Genomic DNA, 25,957 nt, shown 5'->3' with positions numbered 1-25,957 from the left:
CTCCTTCTCCTCCTCCTCCTCCTCCTCCTCCTCCTCATCCTCCTTCTCGTCCTCCTTATTCTCCTCGTCCTCCTCATTCTCCTCCTCCTCCTTCTTTCTTCTTGTTCTTCTTTTCTTCTTCTCCTGTTTCTTCTGCTTCTGCTTCTTTCCTCTCATTTTTGTAGAGATAGACAAGTCATGAATTAATTTCCTGTATTTTCTTGATGAAAAATAGAGACAGGAAGCAATGACTTTTCCGAAGCCACAGAACCAGCTGCTTCTGAAATGCTGGCTTCTGATCAGTCTAAGGTACTTTCCAGCAGGCCACGTCATGCCCCCAGATCTGTTTCTCTAACATCCCAATTTAAAGAAATCCTTCTGGCTTATTCCATTGGCTCAGTGCAGGTAAGAAAATCAATGCCATTAGCCAACTTTGGAGATGATGTTAGAGAATGATAGGAATGTAAATCCTGAGTTCAGAGACTCATCTTCCTGAGTTCAAATATGGCCTCAGACACTTACTAGCTGTGTGACAATGGACAAGCTACTTAACCTTGTTCTTATCTGTTTCCTCATCTGTAAAATGAGCTGGAGAAGAAAATAGCAAACTACTCCAGTATCGTTGCCAAGAAAGCCCCAAATGTCGTCATGAAGAGCCGTACACGACTGAAGAATGACTGAACAACAACAACGTCTCTATTGGTTTACATGATTCTTTGACTTGTTTTCTTTATGTTCAAGTGTGTGCACGTGTGCATGTGTATGTGTGTGATGTCCCTTTCTAAACAGAGAGCTTAGCAAAGGCAGCCTTAGCCTGAAGTCATAAGGCTTGGGTCCTGGTTCCACTGCTTACTCCCTGTGTGACCTTAGACAGGTCACTCACCTTCAATACTTTGCTGTCTCCATCTACAATAATCACTTTCTTACTAACTCCAACAGCAGTTGCATGGGTAAAATAAGGCCAAAGATGTAAAGTAGTTTTGAAGTATTTTAGGTGCTGTGCTAATGTATCTGGTTATGTCATGGCCAACTCTTACAGGTTCACATACAGATTTCCTGCATTGCAGTGAGAAATACACTGTATTCATTTTTCTTCCTTACTTTGGAATGGAGGTTCTTAACCTTTTATGTGTCGTTGACCCTTTGACCTTCCTATGAAGATTATGGGTCCCTTCTCATAATAGTATTTTAAAAACTATTTTTAAAAAAAGTAGTATAGTTACAATAGCTAACATTTATATAGCACTCAAAGCATTTTACAGATATCATTTACCCCCCTCGACATTAGGAGGTTGATACTATTATTATATCCATGTTTATAGATGAGAACCTGAGCCAAGTAGAAGTAAAATGATCCATTAATCTAGGATCATAGAGCTAGTGTTTGAAGACAGACTTGAACTCAGATCTTCCTGACTATCCACTGTACCACCTAACTGCCTATTTTTAAATAATTGAGGGCAAAAACACATTTTTAGTTAGAGATTAATGGAAATAGATGCGTAATTATCTTCCCATCCAAGTTCACAGACTTCCTGAAATTTATCCTTTTTGGGGGTGGGAGGGGGAGGAGTGTATCTGTGAATCCCAGGTTAAAACTCTTTTTTCAGGGCAGCTAGGTGGCACGGTGAATAGAGCACCAGTCCCGGAGACAGGAGGACCTGAATTTAGATCCAGCCTCAGACACTTGACACACTAGCTGTGTGACCTTGGGCAAGTCACTTAACCCCAATTGCCCTGCCCTCCCCCCTCCATAAAAACAAAAAAAAAAACCAACCCAAAACAAAAAAAACCCCTCTTATTTTACAGTTATTTTAAGACCACCCACCTTTTCCCTTCCCTTCTTTTTTCTTTCTTCCTTCCAAAATTCTGAGATGGTTCTGGGACAAGGAGGGAGAGTTAAGCTGGACCAGTAAAGACTTCATATATCCAAATTCATGGTATGATAAAGTGTTTGATAATGTGGTTCTTTTCTCATTCCTCATCTGTAAAAGCTGAACAAGTGATCTCTAAGAGTTCTTCCAGTTTTCATTATAAGCCTTCCCTAACCAAAGATTGACTGATTGCATTCTTGAGTCCCAACTCCTCATTCTAGACAGGGCTAGGAGCTTCCACCCCAGGCCTCCACCATGACTCACACCTCCAATAGATGTTCATTGACTAGTAGGGCCAGGAACAAACAGTGACCACCAGGTTCTATGAGAAGCATATAAGCTGGGAAAGTCCTTCTGAGATCATTTTCAGACTTTTCTCTACAAAGCTGGTTCTGCTACCATGGGATCTGGAAGAGAAGTCTCAAGTCTGGAAGAAAGCGTCACCTCCCCAGAGGTCTTCTCCTTGCTCCTGTACTAGCAAGAGCTGAGTGACCTTGCTCTGCACACAGCATGGAGCTTTGACCTGGACTGAGCTCCTTCCTTAGCTGCTCAGTAGTAACTCAGTGGTCCACACAGTAATAATAAGAACAGAAATGAAGTAGGTGGTGCAAATATCATTATTCCCATTTCATAGATGAGCAAAATGAAGCACAGGAAAAGGAAGTGACTTGTCTGTGGTCACTACCATTAAGTGGCAAAGCTGGGATAGTCTAATTCACAGTGGCATTTCCACTCTACCTTATTGACACTAATCTGTTTCAATCAGTCCTAGAGACTTATGTTACTTCCTACTATTTGTAAGGCACTATGCTAGATAAATATAAAACTATCTCTGACTCAGGGAGCTTATATTCTACTAATGGGTATATCTTGTGCACAGAGAAGTAAATAAAAGGTGATTTGAAGAGAGAGTTTTAGAAACTGGGTTGGAGGTGGTGAGGATTATGGGAAATTTTATAGACGAGGTGGCATCTGTACTGAGTTTTAAACACAAGGATTCAGAGGAGAGTTGAGGGAGTACATTCCAGGCATAGGGGACTGCATGGGCAAAGGCACTGAGGCTAGAAATGGGATGCTGAGTCCAGTAGTACAGTCTGGCTGGAATATAGTTTTGAAGGAGAGTAAGGTGAATTAAGTTTGGAAAAGTAGACTGGAATCCGATTGTGACAGGCCTTACAGGCCAGGCAGAGTTTGTTCCACATTTTATCCTAAAGATAATAGGGAGCCAGTGAGGGATTTGAGTGAGCATGCCATGGTCACATGGTACCTTAGATAGGTTATTTTGGTAGCTCTGTGGAAGATGGAAAGGCAGAGACTGGAGGCAGGAAAGTTAGGTCAGAGGTGACTGCTTTTGTAGGAAAGGTAGGAAAAGGGCATTGGGGTCTAGAGTAGAATGATTCTTCTTGGCCTGCCCTTCTTACACTTTTTACTTCCAAAAGGCTTTCAGCTTATTTCCATATGGTGGCTGGCTCACCCTGCTATGTTCAAACAGGTACTTAATTGGGGGGTTTTGAGAACAAGGCTTTTTTTAGGGATTCTATTTCCTATCTGTCCCATGGGGGGTAGACATCTTCCAAACCTCCCTAGGAGAAATGAATATTAATTCCAGTTAAGTGTTTCCTAAAACTGAAACTCAGGCACCTGGGCCCTCTACTGTTGTCCTCTGTGGAGCAGCCAAGAGGAACTTTCTAGGTTGTGGGTGTCCAGATTCCACAGTCAGATTTCCCCCTCCATCCACCTGGCTAGGGAAAGAAGAGACACAGCCTGGCCTTGAGAATATTAAGCAACCTCTATTTGATGTTAGCTCCTGTTCTTTCCTTCCAGACTTAACCATTATCCTCCTAGGCTGGGGCTGACCTGTAGCTGTAGAATATCCCACCCTGAGACCCTCTCTGGGCATTGTCAGGCCACGTTTGGCCTTTTTGTTTGGTTCCAAGCCTCCTTGTACTACCAGGACATCTCTAGCCATGCTACCATTCATGGGTTCTCCCTTCCCCAGAAATTCTTTTGAGATCAGAGAGTGTCTGGCATGCCTTTCTTTGTATTGGCGCATAGTAAGCAATTAATAAAAACACTTAATAAAAGATTGTTCTATTTCTCTATATTCTCTCATTCTCTCTCTCTCTCTCTTTCTCTCTGTCTCTGTCTGTCTCTCTCTCTCTGTGACTATCATTTATCTATTACTGTGCCATAAGAAATGATGAGCAGGCAGATTTCAGAAAAACCTGGAAAGATTTTTTTATAAATGAACTGATGCAAAGTGAAATGCGCAAAATCAGGAGAACACTGTACACAATATCAGCAACATGGCATGATGATAAACTATGAATGACTTAGCTCTCTTAAGCAATAATAATAATCCAAGACAATTACAAAGGACTCATAATGGAAAATTCTGTCCACATCCAGAAAAAGAACTGATGAATTCTGAATGCAGATCCAAGCATACTATTTTCACTTTATTTTTTTTTTCCTTTTGGTCTGTTTCTTCTTTCGCAACATGGTTAATATCTGACAATCATCTATCTGCCTGTCTCTGTCTGCCTGTCACATAGTTTGTTCTATTCCTTCCCTGCTCCCCATCCTGGGTTCAACTTTTGACACCTTTAGCTTGTGGTCTTAGGGTAAATCACCTCAGCCTCAGTCTCCTCATCTGAAAAATGGGAATAGTAATACCTATAATAGGATCGTTTTGAAGTTTAAAGGAGATGATCCATGTAAAGTGATCTGGACACTTTGAAGGATTCATATATATATATAAAAGTTTGTAATACAGCTTAATATTGTTAGTTCCTACTCCCTACTCTTGCCCAAGGCTCCTTACTTTGCAATGGAACAAATGAGAAAATCCCAGCATATAAAAGTGATAAATCTTGACATACCATGGAAGTAGGGTACATGTTTTGGGTTGTAGTTTCATGGAATCATATATCCACATTGTCTTACATGGGCCCTCTTGTGACAAAGAACAGAAATTGGTAAAATGTCTAGAATTTTGGGCATAATCTATGGCCAAGGAACAGAACAAAATTAGCTAACCTATTGAAGAGATTGAAACTGTGACATCATTTCTTTTTTAAAAAAATTTTTTAAGCAATCGGGGTTAAGTAACTTGCTCAAGGTTACACAGCCAGTTATTTCTGGGTGTGGTGCTGAGTATCTGAGCCTGGATTTGATCCAGGTCATCCCGACACTGGAGCCGGTGCTCTTACTCGCTGAGCCACCTGGCCACCCCTAAGCAATTGGGGTTAAGTAACTTGCTCAAGGTTACATGGCCAGGTGTTTCTGGGTGGGTGCTAAGTGTCTGAGCCCGGGATTCAATCTCCAGGTCTTCTCAACACTGGAGCCGATGCTCTTACTTGCTGTGCTACCTGGCCGCCCCTTGTGACATCATTTCTATGTTCAAGGGGAACTCAGTTAGTAATGAGAGTGTAGGCAGTGCGACATGGAGAGAGAACAGGGGAACAACTGTCTTATTGCTATAGGAACATGGTATGGGGGAAAGAATCCTGGATTTAAAGCCAGAAGAACGGGATTCAAACCTTAGCTCAGCTACATATTCTTTGTGACCCTGGGCAAGTAATTTCTGTAGTTTCAATTTCCCCATCTCTAAAATAAGGGGGTTGGACAAAATCACAGATGTTGAGCTGGAAGGAACCTTCTTCATCCTATAGATGAGGAAACTGAGACCCAGACAAGTCAAATGACTGATCCAAGATTGCATAGCCAGAAAATGTCAGAGCCTTTCCTTCCTTCCTAATCTTGTCCTTTGGTGAACCAGATTAGCTTTACTCTATGCTCTATTCTCAAATTGCCTCCTCCCTTATCTTAAAGCCCTTCATGACTTACCAAAGACTCAATTCTGGATTATTTTTATTGTTTATCTCCTTTGCTCATGTTCATGTGCTGCTGAACAGAACCAGAGGAGGTCAAGTCAGTGTTGACTTGATCTGCTACAAATTTTTATCTAATCTCAATTAGGCCCTTACAAGACAATCCTTCTGAGCCTGGCTAGTTGATTTTCTTTCCCAGTCACCACAGTGAATATTTCAAACCTTCTTTTTCTCCTCACCCCTCCTGTATGGCCCCTACATCCATCCCTCATGAGGACTTTTCCTTAGACTTCAGTGAAAAAAAGAGGCCATTTGCAGTGAATTCTCTTTTCTTCCTTACCCTTCCTCTCACATCCCTTGACATCAGCCCTACTTTCTTCTCCTTTGTACTAGTCTTAGATGAAGAAGTCACCCTCCTCCTTTCCAAAGCCAACCCCTTTACAGGTGCCCTTGATGCCATCATCTCTAGCAAGTTGCCCTCACTATTATGCCCCCTATTATTTTCTTTTCACATCCCTCTCTTTCTGTAATCCTCAGTCTCTTCCTGTTTCCTGGTTTCTTCCTTCAAACATTCCCAAGTTTCTTCCATCCTAGGAAACATCACTTGATTCCTCTCTTCCTCAGTTTCTATAAAATAGGTATAATAACAGCACCTTTCTTCTAGTATTTTTGTGAAGATAAAATGAAATGTTTGTAAAGTGCTTTGCAAGGTGTTATATAAATGCTGGCTATGATTGTGATAGTTATTATTCTTATTTTCTGCAAAAGTCATTTTCCTAACGCACAAATCTAACCAGGTCAGTCACCCCCCAATCAACAAACTCTAATGGTTCCTATTACTTCTAGAAGGGGTAGATAGTTGGCTCAGTAGATAGAGTGCCAGGCCTAGAGTCAGGAAGAGCTGAGTTCAAATCTATCCTTAGACACTTACTAGCTATGTGACCCTGGGCAAATCACTTAACCTTGTTTGCCTCTGTTTCCTCATCTGGAAAATGAGCTGGAGAAGAAAATAGCAAACCACTCTAGTATCTTTGCCAAGAAAGCCCCAAATGGGGTCACAAAATGTCAGATAGAACTGAACAAAAGAAACCAGAGGAAGGAGACAAATCTCTGGGGAGAGTAAGTCATTCAGCAGTGAGACTTCATAGACTTCATAATCAAACTAAGCCTGAGATCCTGTGGCTGTTTACCTCTCCAAATAGAAGCAATAACTAGAAAAGTGGACAGGAATAGAGATGGGTTACTGCTGCAGTCTCATTTAAAGGTAGAGAAATGGGGGGTGGGGTTGATTGTCTCCAGGTTCTTCCCCTTTATGCCAGGGGAAGGCAGCGGGCTGTTTTCAGATAGCCTCCCACTTTGAGTTACAGTTGCTTCCCCTCCCCTCCATCAATAGAATAATTCATTGCTGTAAGGTAGATAGGGCTGCTTTTAGCAGATTTTTAAAAGCATACCTAATTTACACCTGAAAGGCAGTCCAAGTCTGATGTATTGTAATAAATAATCTTGGTCCCAGACAACTAATGCTGAAACAGTTTTCATCTCTCACCAGAGAGGTGGGGAACAAAGGAGAGGGAACATGGCATTTTCTGTCAGATGAAGTCTCTGTACCATTTGGTTTTAGCATAAAACTTAAGAAAAGAAGTCAGCAGGAGGAAGAAAATTAAGAAAAAACGAACTTTTATAGTCGCACTTAAACTTTTCTGTTTGTTACTTTATTTCTGAACTGTATTCTCTGAAAAAAAGAAATGGAAAACTACTTAAATATATATGTATGGGAGTGTGTGCGTTGCAGATGGTGTTTAAAATCTGCATTATCTCATTCTTTTGAAAAATCTCAGCAAATTGAGTCAGTCTTCGATTCTGGCATCCTGGTGCTGGGCAGCTGTGGAGCAGGTAATTCTCTAGGGAGATGATTCCTAAGAAATCCTGTTGGCCTTTGACCTCCCACTTGAAAGTTGATAAAGTAAGATAAGGGAGCTGAAAAGCTAACTTGTTTAAGGTCTCCAGTCCGCTAACAGGTAGTTGCAGATGTACTCAATATCACTGGCTTGCTTGGTTCAAACATGAAACCTAAAAAGGGAAAGAATGAAGGGAAAAAAAAGCCCCACTTAAATTTTGTAGTTTGTGCTTTTTTTATGTCTCAACTACATTTTCTTAAAAATAAAGCTGAAAGATACTTAAATATGTATGTGGGTGTATATATTTAAAGGGTTTTTATATATACGTTTATATTACAGATGGAGTTCAAAATTTGCATCGACTCATTCTTTTTTTAAAACCTGAGCAAATTGATCAAGTCTCTGCTCCAGCTGGTAAGGAACCATGGGAAAGTTTCAGAAGAGTTCATACACTCATCTAGTTCAACTCTTTCATTCTACATATGAGGAAACTGAGGTTCAGGGTACTCAAGGTACCTCGAATTATGTACTGAAGGCATTATGATTTCCATTTCATAGATGGAAAACCGGGCTCAGAGAGTTTTTCTACTGTCACCAAGCCTGTAAATTACTTGTACAAGGTCAGATAGTCAGTGGCTGTCAGAAACAGGTCCCCCTACCTCCAAAACCTATTCTCTATTTGCTATGTTACACTGCTAATTCAGGATAGATTGTAATTTTGATTAAATGGGCTTATAATTTCTGTTTGCCTATAAAGAGTTTACTAAATATATTAACATATCTAGTGCTTAGAACAGTTCCTGGCACACAGGACACACTTAATACATGTTTGATTGATTGGTACTATACAGATAGTCAAATGAATGTATGATCTTATCAATGTCAATGTTCCTTCCAACCATGCATCTTTCATCCCATCTTTGCCTGCCCATCCTATATAACTCTTGTTCATGTCCTCCCCGAGATTTATTGCAGGGGTCCACTTTATGTGCTAGTCTTTCTCATCTTCTTCTGACATCAGAAAGATACCAGGAGAGTACACAAGCTGCTGACCAGTCCACCTTCTTTTTTGATCTTGTCTTTCTTTGATGGTATCCTTTTCTCCAAGTCCTCTTCATGGTTCCTTAATTGTTCTGCAGCTTCATCATGCTCACAATGTGACTCTCATTGTCTTTTGAGTATCAATCATTTTTAATTCTTTAAAGATGATAGTATTCCATAATGGTCATATAACAACATCAATAGATTCTTGTTAAAAAGTTTGGCGTTTGTTTTTAGAAGTTTGGAATCATTAAAAGAGTGAAGGCAATCCAGCCCACTCTCTTCCTGCTGTTTAATTCTGGATCCACCTTGTTTATTTATATTCTTTGTCTACTATATCTATAATGGTAGACAAGTTTGGGAACAACCAGTTTTCTGCATCCGCTTGGGTTTTTCAGTTTGGGTGGTCAGGCCAAATTCTTTTGAGTGGTTCTAGACCTTCTTGGGGTTGCATCAATCCAGAGCTTGATCCAACCAGCACAAATTAATGTACAAAAGATGCATCAAAGAACCTTACCATCTACAGAGACTCATTCTTGAATTCTTACTCTGTACTGGATCTCCTGGAACAAATCTCTTCTTCTTCTTCTTCTTCTTCTTTTTTTTTAAAGCAATCGGGGTTAAGTAACTTGCTCAAGGTTACATGGCCAGTTATTTCTGGGTGTGGTGCTAAGTATCTGAGCCCGGATTTGATCCCCAGATCATCCCGACACTGGAGCCGGTGCTCCCACTCACTGAGCCACCTGGCCACCCCTAAGCAATTGGAGTTAAGTAACTTGCTTAAGGTTACATGGCCAGGTGTTTCTGGGTGGGTGCTAAGTGTCTGAGCCCCGATTCGATCCCCAAGTCATCCCGACACTGGAGCCGGTGCTCTCACTCACTGTGCTAGCTGGCCGCCCCACAAATCTCTTCTTTACTTTAAGTTATTTTTTATATTTATATATAAATGTGGATGAAAAGGATGTTTAACCTACTTAGGAGAGACAGCTATTTGGGGGTACTTTGGAAGATATAAGAAATTTCCAAGCAAATTATAACTCATGCTTGTTTATTCAATGATGTTTATTGATTGAAACAAGCACTCTGGTATTTCTCCTTACATACTTGGTTAGCCAAGTGCAGGAGCCATCCTATGTAGCTAAGATTAATTGTACTGCAGAATATTCTGTAATTCATTATTATGAATGCTAATTGATTGCTTGGAACAGGATCCTTGGTGTTTCTACTTACCAACGCTTGGTTATCCAAGTGGAGGAGTTACTAAATACAGTTTAAAATGATTGTGCTGCATTTAAAAAATATTGTCACTGATTTGTTTGTTTAATTAATGATGTTTTGTCCTGACATAATTATTTCTTATTTCTGGTTGTGGGAAGCAAGGGGACGTGGGGAGGCGGTGCTGATGATGGAGTCTATCAATTATCTAGAACCTTTGTTTTGCCTTCTTTCCCTTATTGTCCCTCAGAATAATATGGGGATGAGAATTCCTATCTCTTTATTCTTCTGGACCTGAGATATATTTATTTCTAGATTAATTAGTTTGAGTTGCTTGAAAAAAGACTATCGATGCAAGAATATCTGCCATTTGACATCTGAAATGTCACTTCCCATTCCCATCTGTCTTGGCAATACAGAGAGTGGGCCGGGAGAACCTACCAAGGTCAGTTCTAGCTCCCAGATGTTATGATCCCAACCTTGGAATCAAGCTGGAGAATGCCTGCTTGGTGTAGTGGGAAGAGTGAAGTCAGAAGACCCAGGTTCAAATTCTAGCCCTTCTACTTGTTATCTGCGTGACCTTGGATAAGTCATTCTTCACCTCTTGATTTCAGTTTTTGCACCTGGAAAATGAAGGGGTTGGACCAGATGACCTCTATGTTCTTTCCAGCTATAGCCTAGGGAAATAGATAGCTGCTTGCTCTATCAAATCATGGTCTTAGATTATTACCTGGGGGCCTAAAAAGTTAAGTGATGTATCCAGGTTCACCCAGTCAGTATGTTTCAGGAACAGAATATGAATCCAGATCATCCTGACCCTGAGGAGAGCCTACCTTATGCCATGCTAAAACTGTTCAGTTTCCTGACAGGATAAATACCAATAAAATCATAGATCTGAGCCAAAAGGAAAATAAGTGATGGTAGAGAAGGAAGGGTTAGGCCATTATCCAAATAAATTAGTTTGGGGCATGAAGCATTTTCATATGGAAGAAACAAACTGTAACTCTGCTGGGGAGGACCAGTAGAGGTATGTTACAGGAGGATAAAGTAAAAGTGTGTAACAGATGTCCTTTGAATGAGAAACATTTGGATTCAAGTGTCAACACTTGAGTTCAAGGCTGGCTATGTGACCTTGAAAGTCACTTACCCTTTCATTATATATAGTGTGTTCATTTTATTATATCTAGTGTGCTTCAAATATATATAATTTATATATAAAATCTATTTTAAAATATATATTTATGCATAAATGTATAAATAAATTTTATATGTATAAATTATATATTATATTTACATGTGCATACATACAAGTATATGTACATATATATGTAGAGATATGTACATGTACACATATGTATGTATGACATACAAATATGTTAAGTGCTTTGCAAACCTTCAAATACTATATAAACACAATTTTTACAGGCTCTAACTTCTCCACCTGAAGCTTTCTCTAGCTTGATATAATAGATAAATTACTAAAAAGTTGTGTGCAGTTCAAGTCTTCAAGAAATTCAATCTTCTTCCCCTAGTTTAAGTCCATGGTGATATCAGAGGTGCTTTCTTTTGTCTGAGCTTCAGTGGGCTGGTGCCTCACCTGTTCGTCTCCTCTCCTTGACCCTCCCCAGCTCCCAATCAAGTAGTGCTATGTACACAAATACTATTTAAAGCAAGGCTCAGAACCTTTTCTTCTGATGAGAGTTGCTGACCCAGAGGAAAAATTATTGAGGACCTTGAGCAGGTAAATAGTAACAGTTCTTATCTTAGAGAAGTAAAAACGTTAAATTCATCTGCTTTTAAAATTAGAAACACAGAGCACACAATTTTATTCAGTAAATACAAAGCGTTCAATTCAACAAACATTTATTTGGAAGCATACTTTGGGCAAGGCATTGGGTTCCTATTAAGGAATAAGACTTTTTTGTTTTCGTTAACAAACAAATTTATGTAGTCCTTTTCAAATGTAAGGGAAAGGGCCTGTGATAGCAGGCCCAAGGAAAGATCTTTCTCCACCCTTTTATAACTTAGCAGATTGATCTTAAGAGTAACCTGAGGTACATATAGTTTAAAGGATTTGCCTGGGATCACACAGCTACTTGGGGTCAAAAGCAGGACCTGAACTCTGGTCCTTCTGGCTCCATAACAAACACTTTAGCTACCAAGCCCTGCTGCATCCATGTTGGATGCTTACAGTAAATACACATGCAAATGATACTGTCATTTGGGGAGTTCCTCTTCGAGAATTGAGTTATGGCCACAGGGACAGAGAGGCCACAATAGGTTATAGGTCTTGTTATTTTATGATCACACATTTTGTTTTGATTTTGCCCAAAACAATATTACTTGATCTCTCATTTTATTCATAAGGAATTGGTTTGAATTTACTGTTTATTTCCCAGAATCGTATTTGTTTCTATCCTCCAGGATAAGAATTTGGCACTACTGAGAATATTTGTTTTTTTTTAAGTGAGTTCTGATAAATGTGTTAATAAATAAGTCACCTGATTTTGCAGCACATGATGAAAAAAAAAGCATGCTGGGAATCACAGGTCAATATTATAACTACTTAAAGAGAGGAGAGGAAAGAAGGAGGAAAAGAAACAAGAGAAGAGAGATAGAGAAATGTGCATAGTAACATGGAGGGAGCGTAAAAGATAGTTGTGTTGACAGTCGGTGTTGATGAAAATTGTTGTGCCTTGGCAGACACCTGGGTTACGTGCCACCGTAAGTAAGTGTTTGTTGAATTCACGAGATTGTTTGGTCCATCTAGATTTTATGATTCGTCAAGGATCTCCTCTGGAGGATTTGTGGGAAGACAGGACTGAGACAGGGGAAGAGAACATGCAGAGGGGTTGCAGTCTCCACTTGTGGAAGAATGACCCGCGCTTATGAGCTCAGGGACCCAGAATTTTCATGTGCCTAAGTGCCAGTGGAATTTTCCATTTTTTTCTCCAAACAGCAGATCTAAGTTCCATTTTAATAACAAACAGTAGAGAGATAGCAGAGAATTGGAAGATTGCTGGATTTGGAGTCAGATGATGTGAGTTTGAATCCTGATCCTGGTAGGGTCTATTTAAGCGTAGGGAAAGCCCATTCGCCTTTCTAGGTCTCATTTTCATCTGTAAGATAAGAGGGTTGGTCTTCTCTAACTGATCTCTAAGGCAGCCCCTTTCAGCTCTAAATCCTACAATTAGCAGTTAGGAGATTTTGGTTTTAGTGACCAGTCTGCCTTTCCCTGTGGCCTAATGACTTTTGCCTACTTTGACTGTTTTGTAAAACTAGGGGATTTGGCTTCGTAATAGATAGGGTACTGGACTTGAAGCCTGGAAACCCATGGCCCTCAAATTCTGCTTCAGACATTTACTAGCTCTAAGATACCGAGAAATTTGTTAAACCTGTTTGTACTTCTATTTACTCATCTGCAAAATGGGGAGAGCTTGTAACCGATGGCCTCCAAGCTCTAGATCTATGCTACTGTGATCAAGGATTTTTGTTGATAAGCTGTATACTCAATGTTTTCTCCAGACCCTTCATGCTCTATCCTTTGTGCATCTGTCATTTGAGAATGAATGGGAAGAGCCCTCCCCACATCATTCTGTGATCCAGGTAGTAAGCACAGGACCTCAAACAAGTGGAAGAAAATGCACAAAACAAATGTCATGTATAAAATAGTTTATTACTATAATAAATAAAATTAAACTTCTTTACAAATCTTATTTGTGCTTGTTTAAAAATGTCTGAGAAGGGAATATTCTTCAAGGAGTGCCTGCATTTTCCTCTGAACATTCCCAAACTGGAGATATACAATACAGGAGAGCTCTTGGCAGCATCCTTGGCTGACCATAAAAATAGTATCTGCTTGTTTGCACGACTTTTTCTTCATGCTCATTTGAACAAAGTGACAAATGCAGAGGGGGAGGGAAGAGGACCGGGGAACTTTGTGGAGGAAGGAAAAAAAGAAGTGTGAGACATGGAGAAGCCCCAGGAGAAGGAGCTGCACCGTGCCAAAGGGTCCATGCAGCATCAGAGAAATAGCGAACATGGACGTTGACAGACATACAAATATTGACCAAGTAGTCAGAATAATTCGATAATACATTCATGAGGAATTGGCATCTTTCTTAATCTAGGCAGTTCAATGAGAAACAAGACCTGACCTCCTCATTAGATAATTAGATGCATTTGATGATTCAGAGGTCACTGATTGAGGGAAGGGGAAAAAAAACCCACTCTGGGAAAAAAAAAATTTGGTGAGAGAAACCCAGCAGATCCATTTCCAGAGATGTAACTAAAGTAACATATTCAATAGCTTCACATGATACCAGTTCCACTTGAAACAAATTGGACCATGGGAAAGTTCTCTTTAATTCTAGTAAACTCATGTGGGCTTTATAGGGTCTGTGTAGATTCCAGTGTTCGATGCCTACTGGTGTTGGTTTTATGGCTGCCATGAACCGTACCCTAACCTGATCCATCCTTCCCTAAGTGAAGCAATGTGTCACAGTAGAAAAAATGCTTGACCTTGGAGTCAGGGGACCTGGATTTCAAATCCTTCCCTCCCTCCCAAAAATCCTGCCTGCACGATCTTATGCAAATCATATAATCCCAGGATTTCAATTTCTTCATCTGTAAAATGAGGGATTGGGGCTACATGGTCTCTGAAACCCTTCCCAGTTCATCATCTTTTATCCTGTAGTGCCTGGGTTTGAATTCTGCCTATGACACTATTTATACAGCCTTGGCTAAGTCACATAGCTTCCTTGGGCCTCAGTTTCCTCAGTTGTAAAATGAGATGGGTTTAATTAGATGATCTCTAAGACACCTTCTAGTTCTTGCTCAATGAGCTCTGTGGCCATTCTTGGACTAAAAAAATCAAAGAACCTCTTCCCAACAACATCTATAATAAAAAGTTGGATCAATTCTCTGATAGTGTTCATTGGTGCTAAGATGACTGTCCTCTCATCTGAGAGAGAGAAGAGGCCAGTTAAGGTCATTTTTATTGAAGTGAACTAGAAGGCAATAAGTGGAACAATAAAACCAATTACCTACTGGAGAGGATTTCCTTTGTTCTCCCAGAAATCATCAGTGGGGTCTCCTCTTTGGGCACTACCAAATACTACAGAATTCCATGGGAGTTAAAATTTAATTCAAGGATCTTAAGGCTAAATGTCCTAATTGCCAAAGGCTAAATGTAACACGAGGGCTTCCCATCTGAGATCCTAGCATTAAAAGGGGGAACTGGAGCATCGACTTGACTATGTCTATCTTCTCTCAGTCTCAGGTTACAACTGAGAACAAGAAAGAGTTCAGTAATTTGGTTTAGCTCCTTCCCTTTTCACCTAAAGATGGAAAACTCATTTTCCTCTTATTAATACCTCACTTCAGCCTTTACCCCCAAATCATGCCTGGGAGAATATACTAATACCTAAAAGGCTTCATGTTTGCCCATCTGACACGATAGGGAAATCAAGAAACAGAAAGATAATAGGAACAAGAAGAAGGGGTCATAGAAGAGAATGAAACAAAAGAAATATTTCCAGCAGTTTGATATGTTCACATATTGAGAAGCTTTATAGATACTTGTATTGATCACAGTTGTTTAAACATTGTTGCCTACCTCTAGTTTCAGTTTAATGGGCACAGAACCCCTAAAATCAGAGTCTGAGCACTTCCAGAAGGTCTCTGGGCCACTCCAAATGCTATTGCAGAACAGGATTTTGGAAGCTTCCCAGGACACTTTTTTTTCCTAGGGACACCTCTCCATAGGAAATAGAAATGTCACTTCTGGATATCCAAGAGATAAGGAAAAGATAACAGATCGTGGAGTCAAAGGGCCTGGGTTCAAAGTCTTCCTCTCACATCTGGTTGGCCATTTAGCTCCATGAACTAAGACCTAAGTCTGGTGCGTAAACAAGATAAGAAAATGTTTGATATATACGGCAAAGTGCTGAAGGAGCGAAGATTCCTGCAAGATCCCTCACCTCCACCCCCACGATTGATGGGGTCTTTAACTCTGACAGGCAAGACCTCACTATGGATGGCACTGAAAGAGAAGTCTATGTTTCATTGTAGCCAAAAGCCCTCCAACAGACAGAGCATGTCAACTTTTGAATGCTTATGGGAAAATCTTTTAGTTTGTCTGTTTGTTCTGTTTTTGCAGCCTTGAGACCACGTGTGATTCTTTAAGTCCTCAAGTGTGGCCCTTTAACTGATTCCAAGCTGGATTCCCCACCCTAGTATCTAATCTCTCAACAACCGATTTTCAATGGGATCACATATTCACCTTGGCCACTACATGTGTAGCTGATAAGACAGGTCACTGTTATTTAAAGCACTGGCTTGTTTACCCAGAGTGGACTGGCAGATGACTTACTGGAGCTAAAGGCAGACTGAAGCCAAGGACATGTAAACATACACACACACACACACGTACACATATTTAAATTAAAAAAAAGAAAGGGGAAAAATATTTTTTTCAATATTTTTCAGGGGAAAAAAGAAAGGGAAATTCTCTTTAAATCACCAATGGAGGCAAATGAAAGACATAAGACACACATGCTTACACTCAGAAGTAAGGGATCACCCACAAAACAACACAGACCATGAGTTGCATCATCCTGAGACGGGCAATGTCCTTCCTAGAAGTCTTCACGATGTTCCTTGACTCCCACTCATAAAATACAACAGTCCAGGCTCTGAGATACTGAGAGCTAGATGGAGGAGCTGGCTCCTCTAGGCTGGTCTCAACACATTTTCTTCCTTGTCTTCTCAAAGACAAAACCCAGCAAAACAGGCATAGTTTTTGGCAATAGTGTGGGGGTGCAACCTTGCCTTTACAGAATGATATAGTGGAAGAGATCCTGGATTTAGTATAAAAAGTGGGGATTGGACAACTGGATAACCTTAGAAGTGTTGGCCAGTTCTAAATCTATCATCTTATGAACTCCAGACTTTGTAGGAATTTACTGTTGGATAGACCTGGAAGCCACATTTAGAAAGGGGGATTATGGAGGAAAGAGATCACATCTGTAAATTCTTTAACAGTTCCCTGGGGGTTTCTAGGCTAGAAACATACTAGAGCTGTGAGAATACAATGATCATCTCAAAAGGATGATCCCAAAAGAGAACCATCCCACAAGGTCAAAAGCTAGTATCTGAGCCAAGAAAGGTCAAACCTATATTGACCCTGAACTGTATGTTAACAGACAAATTTGTCCATGCCATGAGTAAGATCATGCGATTATAAATGTACAGCTTAAAAAGATCTTGGAACAGAGGTGCTTGATCCTTTTTTCTTACATGGACCCTTTTAGTAGTCTATAGGTGAATCCCACAGACCCTTTCTCAGAGTACTATTATAAATAATTAAATTAAATGCTAAATTTCAGGCAGAGAATAAAGATTTTTTTCCATTCAAGTTTACAGATCGCCCTGAAATTTATCCACAGACTTTTAGGCAAGCTCCATGAACTGTAAGTCAAAAATGTTTGTCCTTGAAGAAGTATAATTAAATTCCCTCATTTTATGATAAGGAAACTGAGGTTTGGAATGATGGGTTGATTTGCCGAAGGTCACCAGCTAAGAAAGGCTTTCAAAATCAGGTCTTCTGACTCCAAATCTGGTACACTTTCTACTGCCTCTCAGGTGATAGAACTAAAAAAGGGAAAAGAAGAATAGCTCTATTGGCTGGTACATTGCTAGACCTGCTGGCTAAACACTGCTTTTGGCCTGATCCTTAGAGCATGGTAGAAAGAAGGAAGAAATGTGGAGTTGGCAATTGGCACATGTAGTCTCTAGAATCAGATACTTCCTGGAAGTAGACATAGGATTTTTCTTCCTTATGCAACATGCCCTGCCTAAGAAAAGATGGGATATGAGGTTTTAGAGACATTTTACAACATTCCCCTCATTATTTCTAAAGGAAAAAAAGGACCAAAGCATGTAGAGATTTCAGTAACCTGGGAGATGTAGATATTGGTGTGCTCTGCTCACTTTGCTCTACAGCATGGCATACTGTAATGAATGGGGGATGAGGATGGAGGCCCCCTGAGGGCAGGGAGTGTTTCATTTTTGCCTTTGCCTAGTGCTGAGCAAAGTTTCTGGCATTTAAGAGGTGCTTAATAAATACTTGCTGATAGATTGATTAAGCACCAGACAGGCCAAAAAAAAAAATCAGCCAAGTTGGTAGGAGGATGGGCAGTGGGATTGTGTAGCTTTCTCCAAAGCTTTAATCACATTTACAAAGTAACTGGCAGAGGTCCTCATAGAAATGAAATGCTGCTCCTCATCATAAGTGATTCTGTCCATGACTTAAGTAGCATCACCAAGTCAACTTTAGAGCAACTTGATGCATCATCCTCAAACGAAAGCTCTTCATGTGTTGACATCATCCTGGGAATGATTACATCCTTGGACTCTGGCCTGCTTTCTTAGGGGAATGGGAGAGAAAGCCTGACAGTGCTGGCCCGTGGGAGCAACTGGCGGGCCAAGGCCACCCAGTTGCCTATTTGTGCTTCCTGAGGATGCAGAGTAAAGACAAGGGGAATGGGACCTGACAGAAAGTTCTCAGAAGAAGTGTATGCCTTTAGCACATCAGTTCACTATAACCGCAGAGTCCTAAAGAGGACTGATGTCAGGATGTTAACTAGCATAAGCAAAAGGTAGCAGCCCCATGGTCACATTCCTCACTACAGAATCCATGCAAGAAGATGCTTTTCATTAAAACTTGGAGCAGGAATTCTCAAGTGTCACTGATAGGCTTGGTCTGGCCAGTTGGCCAGCAATGCTTAAGACACAGCTGCATTTCTAATACTGGGTTTTCTAACGCTAAACTCTCAGCATTGACCTTCTAACATTTAGTCTCTCTCTGGGTCCCTGTTGCCTTTGCGTAGGGCACACCTCAAGCCAACTTTACCTTACGTCAGAGGTTTGCATATTCCAGAATCATCTGTGCATCCAAAAGTCTGATACTTCCCTCTCTCTTCTTTACTCATCACCCCAAAATATTGCTGGAGGAAACCAATATTTAGGGAAGTAACTCCAGTTGCATTGAAAAGCCTCCAAGCATCATGGGATAAGGATCACAATTGTTGGCTGGGGTAGAGCCTTTCTACATTGATCATTAATTTATGGGCCTGGATATGGGGCCCTGTTTGGACTATAGACTGAGCCAGCTTTCAAACACTCTTGTTCTTGAAATGCTGGCTCCTTTTATCTTTTTCAGCTGAAAGTGAAAACATAATCCTTGAACCCTTTACCCCTCCTTGCTTCCTGATACTATTTCTAATGTTGAGAGTATAAGACACAGAGGATTTAGAATTTCCAAAATGTGTCCTGCAATGACCTCCAGCCCTGAACTGAGTCCATTTGGGGAGCCCAGGGAAAGCATCCCCTGTTCTGTCTTCAACTGGTGGTCATCTAACTTCTGCTCGAATCCCTCCAGTGGTAGGGAATTCATTATTTAACGCGGTACTCCATACCATTTTATAAGTCAACTTAAGGATTTCTGCTCATGAGATAGCAACTGGGGGACTTATAAGTATCCCACAATGATTTCTGGCTAAGGACAAAGGTAAAGCAAAGGTCAGTTCTATTGAGAATTATAACAAAAAAACATAACATACATGCCACAAAATATTATAATCCTTAAAAAGTCAAATCTGGGTTTCTGCTACCTTTTTTCATCTCCAGTATACCCCAAGGAGTGCTACATAGGCATTCCTTTCCTGATGGGTGGTATATATAGAGGAAAGCAGACAGAACTGAACCTGGAGACAGGAGTCAATCAGGATCCTGGAATCACTTAGAGGTCCCCAGTGTCTATGCAAGATCTCCAGAAAAAGAAGAATGGCCTGCTAATGATCCTGGATAAGGAGGCTCTATCTCCCTACCTCCAACAATTGGCTCAGCTCTTAACTCTTTTGGAATGAGAGATTAGGGTTCTATGCAGGCATTCAGGAGCCTTGGGGACCCAGAAATAGTTAGGAGACACATAAAAATCCAAGTCACTGGTTGCAGACCAAGAGAGAGGGCTTAGGTCTGCACATCCCCAAGTTATCCGCTGGGTTTCAGACCCTGTGGCAAATCCCCAGGACTTCATGATCCTAACCTTTGGTGGGAGGCACAACACCTGCATCTGTCTTTTGGTCCTGATCACGACAGATAAAAGGAAAAAAGGTGTTCTGGCCTCCTGCCTCTTCCCTCCTTTCCCCCATGCTTGTTACAAATGATTCTTATGATATGAAAATATACTATGACACTGGATACTGGCTGTACAAATGTACAGGAAGGCAGCCCAGCAGGGTGGTGCTAGTGATTCTCGCACCCTCCAGAGTCTTTGGGGACTTGGCAAAGAAAAGGAAGGTCACATAATTGTCAACACATTCCTAGCCACCCCGCTTCAATCCTCAAAAGGCTGATGGGTTCTTTTTTTTTCCTCTATATTTCTTTTTTACAAATATTGTGGAAGTAAAAAAAAAAGTCCAAACAGGAAAAAAAGGAAATACTCTATGAACAGTGTACCCCCTCTTCCAAATTTGTGCTAAGACATTTCCAACACAACTGCCATCTTTTGCAGGGTGGTGGCAAATTCTTTTGTCCAGAGAGTGGGGGGCATGCTGGATCGACTGGTCCCTCACTGATTTCCCATCAATGAGAAAATCTTATTTTGAGAAGAAAATGTTAGCTCTATGCATGTGTTTCCAGAAGAGGGGTTGCAATGTTTATGTTTTTATTTTAATTTTTAAATAAATGGTCCTCTCAGCTTGCTCCAAAAATGTCTCTCTCTGACTCTGGGGACTGGGGTCTTGATATTTCAAACAGCTCCTGGGGGGACTGAGAAGATCTTCTGGAAGTTAATATCCTCAGTATCTCAGAGAGCTGTTTTTCAATGTTCGCCATTTTGTTGTTCAAGGCCTTAATGTCCTCTTTCAGCTCATGCTTCACCTCCAACAAGGTTGCCTGAAGAGTCTGCTCAGGGATGGGGTAAAAGGAATGCTTGACCTCCGCGAGGATAGGGCTGCGGTCCTGAGGGCTCCTGGTCTCACCAACATTGTCCAAGCGCAAGTCACTTTTGGTGATGCCACTATCACAAGAGTCTGTCTTCTTCAGGGTGGCCTCCCCAGATGTCTTTGTCCTCTCGGGGAGTGTCTCCATCGACTCAGCCTTGGAGACTTTGTTCCAGTCCTCCCCCTTTCCACAGGCATCTTTGAAACGAGCCCAACCTTTGCGTCGGGGACAATCCCCCCCACCCCCCTTGGGTCCCAGGCCCTCAGACACAGGGGCATGTAGCTTGGCATGGTCTGATACCCCTGAGGTAGATGCTGACTGGAAAGAGACAGGGGTGGCTGGGCTTTCCCGGACAGTGACAATACTGGCCTTCACAACCGTGTGGTTGGCAGAGGAGTGCTCTGACAGAATGTTGCCCTTCTCCACGTCCAGGTCATCCAGATCCCGGCCTCCCCTCTCTGCTGCCAGTCTGGCCTCTTTCTGCTGCCGGAATCTCTGGAAAAGCCTCCGGACGGGGTGGTCTGGGGGCAGGATCAGGGGGGCCTCATTCTTCCGTTTCATCCGCTCTTCTTCTTCCCTCTTCACATCGCTGATCTTCCGAAACACTATCTGTAACAAGTAAAAGTGACATGGGAGGTGTTTAAGATGGATGATGATGGCAGCCTTTAGAGCATGTCTACCCTCCCCCTCATCACAGGGGATCTTCAACCCACCCAAATGGTTTCAAGAGAATCATAAAAGGTTAGATCTGGAAGAAAATTGGAAAGTTAGCTCATCTAGACTAATTACAGATGAGAAAACTCAGAACGATGTCTATAATCATACGGCTAATAATAATTTTAAAAATCAGTTCACATTCATATTGTGCTCTTAATTCATTATCTACTTTGACTCACAATAAGCTTGTGAGGGTGGTGCTATTATTATCCCCATTGTTACAGGGAAAGAAATTGAGGTTTCGAGAGGTCAAGTAACTAGCCCAGGGGTGGGGAACTGGCGGCCTTCAGGCCACATGTGACTCTCTAGGGCCTCAAGTACGGCCCTTTGACTGACTTGATCCTCTTGATTCCAAGTTCAGGGTTCTTTCCTCTATTTGTTTAGTCATTTTTAAATTGTGTCCTACTCTTCATGAGCCATTTGAGGTTTTCTTGGCAAAGATACTAGAGCGGTGTGCTATTTCCTTCTCCAGCTCATTTTACAGATGAGGAAACTGAGGCAAACAGGGTTAAGAGACTTGCCCAGGGTCACACAGTTAGTAAGTGCCTGAGGCTGAATTTGAACGGAGGAAGAGGAGTCTTTCTGACTCCAGGCCTGGAGCTTTATCCACTGTACCACCTACCTGTCCACTATACCATGTGGCTAAGTGAGTTTATGGGTACTAAACAGCTAAGTGAGACACCAAAGACTAGAAGCATTCATTATGGGCATTCTTATTCAAGACATTGCAACTCTTAGGTAGTTGTTCCTCTCCATCTGTGTCCATTATAGACGGGAAATTCCTAGATATCAGGAAGCAGGTAGGAGGAATTCTCACCTGGATATCACCTATTTGCAGGACACAGAATCCCAAAATTCTAGAGTGGGAAGTCCTTCTAGGAATGTCTTCTCTCCTCTTTTCCACCGATCCAAATCTTGGTCATTTTTAACAACTAGTTTCTAGTCTACTTCTTTCATGAAAATTTCCCAGCTCATTCCAGCCAATGGTGACCTCGCCTTCCTCTGAACTCACAGCACTCATGTCTTCTGCCCTAATTTTGGCAATTAGATTCAGCCTTGTGAAGTCTCTGAGAGAGCTAAGCACTCAGTGGATAAATATATGCACATTCTAGTCTTAGACCCTTACTAGCTGTATGATCCTGGATAGATCACTTACCCTCCCTCACCTCCTGTTTCCTCATCTATAAAGTGGGGATAATAATAGCATCAACCTCCTAGGTTGTTGTAAGAAGAAAATAAGATGGAATTTATAAAGTGCTTTGCAAATCTTAAAGCACTAAATATATATTAGCCATCATCATCATCTCTGGCACTATCTTATATTGTTTGACTTTTCATATATGAGGGAGGCAGAGTGTGGAAGTGTGAAGCCTATCACTTAAACATCAATTGGATAATAATAAAGTAAATTTAGATTGTATATGTATAACCTATATCAGATTGCTTGCTGTCCTGGGGTGGGGGAGGAAAAAATGTGGAACTCAAACTTTTACAAAAAATGAAGAGCTTACTTGCAAATTTTAAAAGACGTCATGTGGCATAATAGAGCAATGAACATGGAAGATTTGAGTTTGAATTCTTCCTTAATTAATTATCAATTGTGTTAACCCAAGGGTAAATCATTTAAGCTGTATGAGCCTCAGTTTTCCCCATTCTTAGAATGGAAATAATTATATAATGCATATATAATTATATATAGCATATATAATTATATATTATACATAATATGATTATATAATAACTAAGGTTCCTATATTAAATGAGATGAAGTCTATAGAAGTGTTTGTACTGTATAAATAGTATTTATTAGCTATTATTATTCATGTAACATTCCCTGTGAGCTACTTCCCCAACTTGCAGAAGCACTGGAGGATTGGGTCCCCAGAGGGTGTAGTTCCTGGGAAATAGCAGCTCCCTTGCTTTCCCCTTACCCCCAGGGCCTCCTAGTCTCTTCTGGTGAGGGCATAATACCCCATGGAGTTCAGTGCTTGTATATAATTCTTAGCTCAAAGGACTGGAGGCTTTGGTATGATGCAGCATCCTGAAGCCCAGGACCACCCAGGGATTTGCTGCGTCATCCCAGCCCTTCAGCATTGAGCCACATTTCCCTAAACTGGTCATGGGCCAAGCTCAGCACTCCATGGTGTGTGCTCTAACTAGAACTGATTGGGAGGGGAGGGGAGAGGAGAGGAGAGGAGAAGAGGGCAGATGCTGTTTAGTCTCTATTATCTTAACTTTAGTCTGGTTTTATAGAATGAAGTCATACTGTGTGTGTGTGTGTGTGTGTGTGTGTGTGTGTGTGTATGTGTGATGGCCATGACTGTGTACTTTATTCACATCTGTTCCAAGCTGAATGAGCAGGGGCTGCAGTATGAGTCATGACCAGAGGACTTGCTAGCAAACCCCCAGGCCCACACGGTTCCATCTGGACTGAGATGGCCCAGGGGCAGATAGCATAGCAACCAGGGTCAAAATGCCTCTCAGAAAGGTGGCACAAGGCCCTGATGCTTGTCAAGAACACAGAGCCTGACCAGTCTGACCACAGGGCAAACAGGCTCCTCCCCCAGTGTTCTCTGTAGGTTTACACAAGAGACCAATTTAGATTTTAAATCAAATTTCTTTCCTCAGTATGGCCTTGATAGCTTACAAAGGGTTTTTGAAAATATCATCTCATTTGGGTTTCACCAAAATCCTGGGAAGAAAGTGGGGCAGGTATTATTACCCCCATTTTACAGATAAGGAAACTAAAGATCAGAGAGCCACTTTTCACATTTTAAGAGTGTGTTTAGGTTTAGAAAGCGCCTCATTGGGTACAAACCTATGAGGCAGTCAGTTAAAGTATTACTGCCCTCCGTCTGCCGATGAGAGATGAAGTGACTTTCGCCAAGATCACAGCTAGAACACGTCAGCCCTTAGACTAGCCCATAGCTCTCAGAACTCAGTCTGGGATTCTTTTTTGATTATGCCTTCTGTAACATCACACAGCTTCAAGGGACAGAGCTTCCACTAGAACCCAAAGCTCCTTCCACTGTATTATATTTCTTCCTACACTGAGCACTCTAAAAGTGGGGTGAGGAGAAGCATTGCTTATTAGATAGAGAGCTGAACTTGAAACCAGGAAACTCTGGGCTCAAGGCCCACCTCTGATAGAAAATGGCTGCGTCCTTGGAATCTCTCAGTGTTCTAAGCAAATCCCTGAGACCATGAATTACAGAGAACCCAACTTGTTTTAATTGAAGTTGAAATCCATCCCTTGAGAGTTCTGGATACTAATGAAACCATAGGGCCAGTCTTTAGCCCTAAATGTAAGTCACACCTGTGTCAACCACAGTTCATTGGAGTTATTTGTATAAGACTGTCTGCAGATTTAAGAATCCAGGTACCCTTTAATCTCCCCTTCAGAGGTTATAGGGTAAGGTGAAGCTTTGAGGTCCTGAGAATCATATTTGATCACTAGCTCTAGGTCAGATCTGGGGAGAGCTTCCAAGGGGACTGCTTCACAGCCATGGAAGGAATTGCTTTAAAAACATTGCTGCAGCAGCCACAGCTTTGCCAGACCAGAAGGGGCTATAGATTTTTACCCTCGACACCCTGAGCCAAGGTGCATCAGAGACCTGAGCAGAATGCTGAATAGGGTGTGACTCATTATCAGATGGAAAGAGACAAACTCCCAAGACTGGGACCTGGGGAGAGGGGAGGGGACTGCCGTGTGCCCTTCAAGCTGCAGGGACTTTCTGAGTCTTCAACTTGGTTTGAAAAGCAATTCTTCTTGCATCGTAGGTTAGTCAGGAAGAAATACTGACTCCTCCAGTTTGGATTAAATGTGAAATCATCTCTTTCAAGAATATTAGAGCCAGGGCAAAAACTGAATCTGTCACATCAGTGAGTCAGGACACCAGCTGCATTACATGCCTATTGTTTGCAAAGCCCTTATACTGTATTCAGTGGGGAGATATAGAAGGAGACCCAGTTCCTATCCTAAGAGATCAAATGAGATAATATTGGTAAGAAGTATTTGGCACAGTGCTTAGGATATAGCAGATGATATATTATTGGTTATTCCCTTCCCTTCTCCCTTTCCTTTTCAATCTAATAGGAGAGACACAGTTCGGGTCCTCAGGACGCCCCAGTCCAATGGAGGAGACACAGTCCATCTCAGGGAACTCCTCATGGAGACAGTCCTCACCCTTAGGAATCCCTTTGTTTAATGGGAGAAATATAGTCTTTGCCCTGCCCAAGATAAACTCAGGAGAAAAGAAGTATGAAGGTTGATTCAATCATGGAGGAATGTTGGGCTTTGGAGTGTAGGGGAGTATCCCTACTCCCACTCACTCAGACTAATTGGTTCCCCAGAGCAGGGGTACTATTGAAGGGTGTCCTCAGAACTCTAGGG

General features: G+C 41.4%; 1 protein-coding gene across 1 annotated transcript in view; it reads right to left on the bottom strand.

Moving 5' to 3' along the window:
- Nucleotides 1-13,499: 13,499 nt before the first annotated feature.
- The window catches only part of KCNH1 (potassium voltage-gated channel subfamily H member 1), a 543,998-nt gene continuing 531,540 nt past the window's right edge, over nucleotides 13,500-25,957 (bottom strand). The window contains exon 11 of the mRNA XM_069108778.1: nucleotides 13,500-21,456. Within this exon, the coding sequence (XP_068964879.1) occupies nucleotides 20,599-21,456 (858 nt within the window). The 3' untranslated portion in view covers nucleotides 13,500-20,598. The remainder of the gene's footprint in view (nucleotides 21,457-25,957) is intronic.

This window comes from Petaurus breviceps, unplaced genomic scaffold (assembly GCF_028583685.1).
Source record: "Petaurus breviceps papuanus isolate PSGF00001 unplaced genomic scaffold, PetGlider_PUasm1.0 90434, whole genome shotgun sequence".
In the NCBI taxonomy this organism is placed as follows: Eukaryota; Metazoa; Chordata; class Mammalia; order Diprotodontia; family Petauridae; genus Petaurus; species Petaurus breviceps.
Note: the sequence above shows the minus strand (reverse complement) of the source record. Positions and strands in the feature narration are given on the sequence as shown.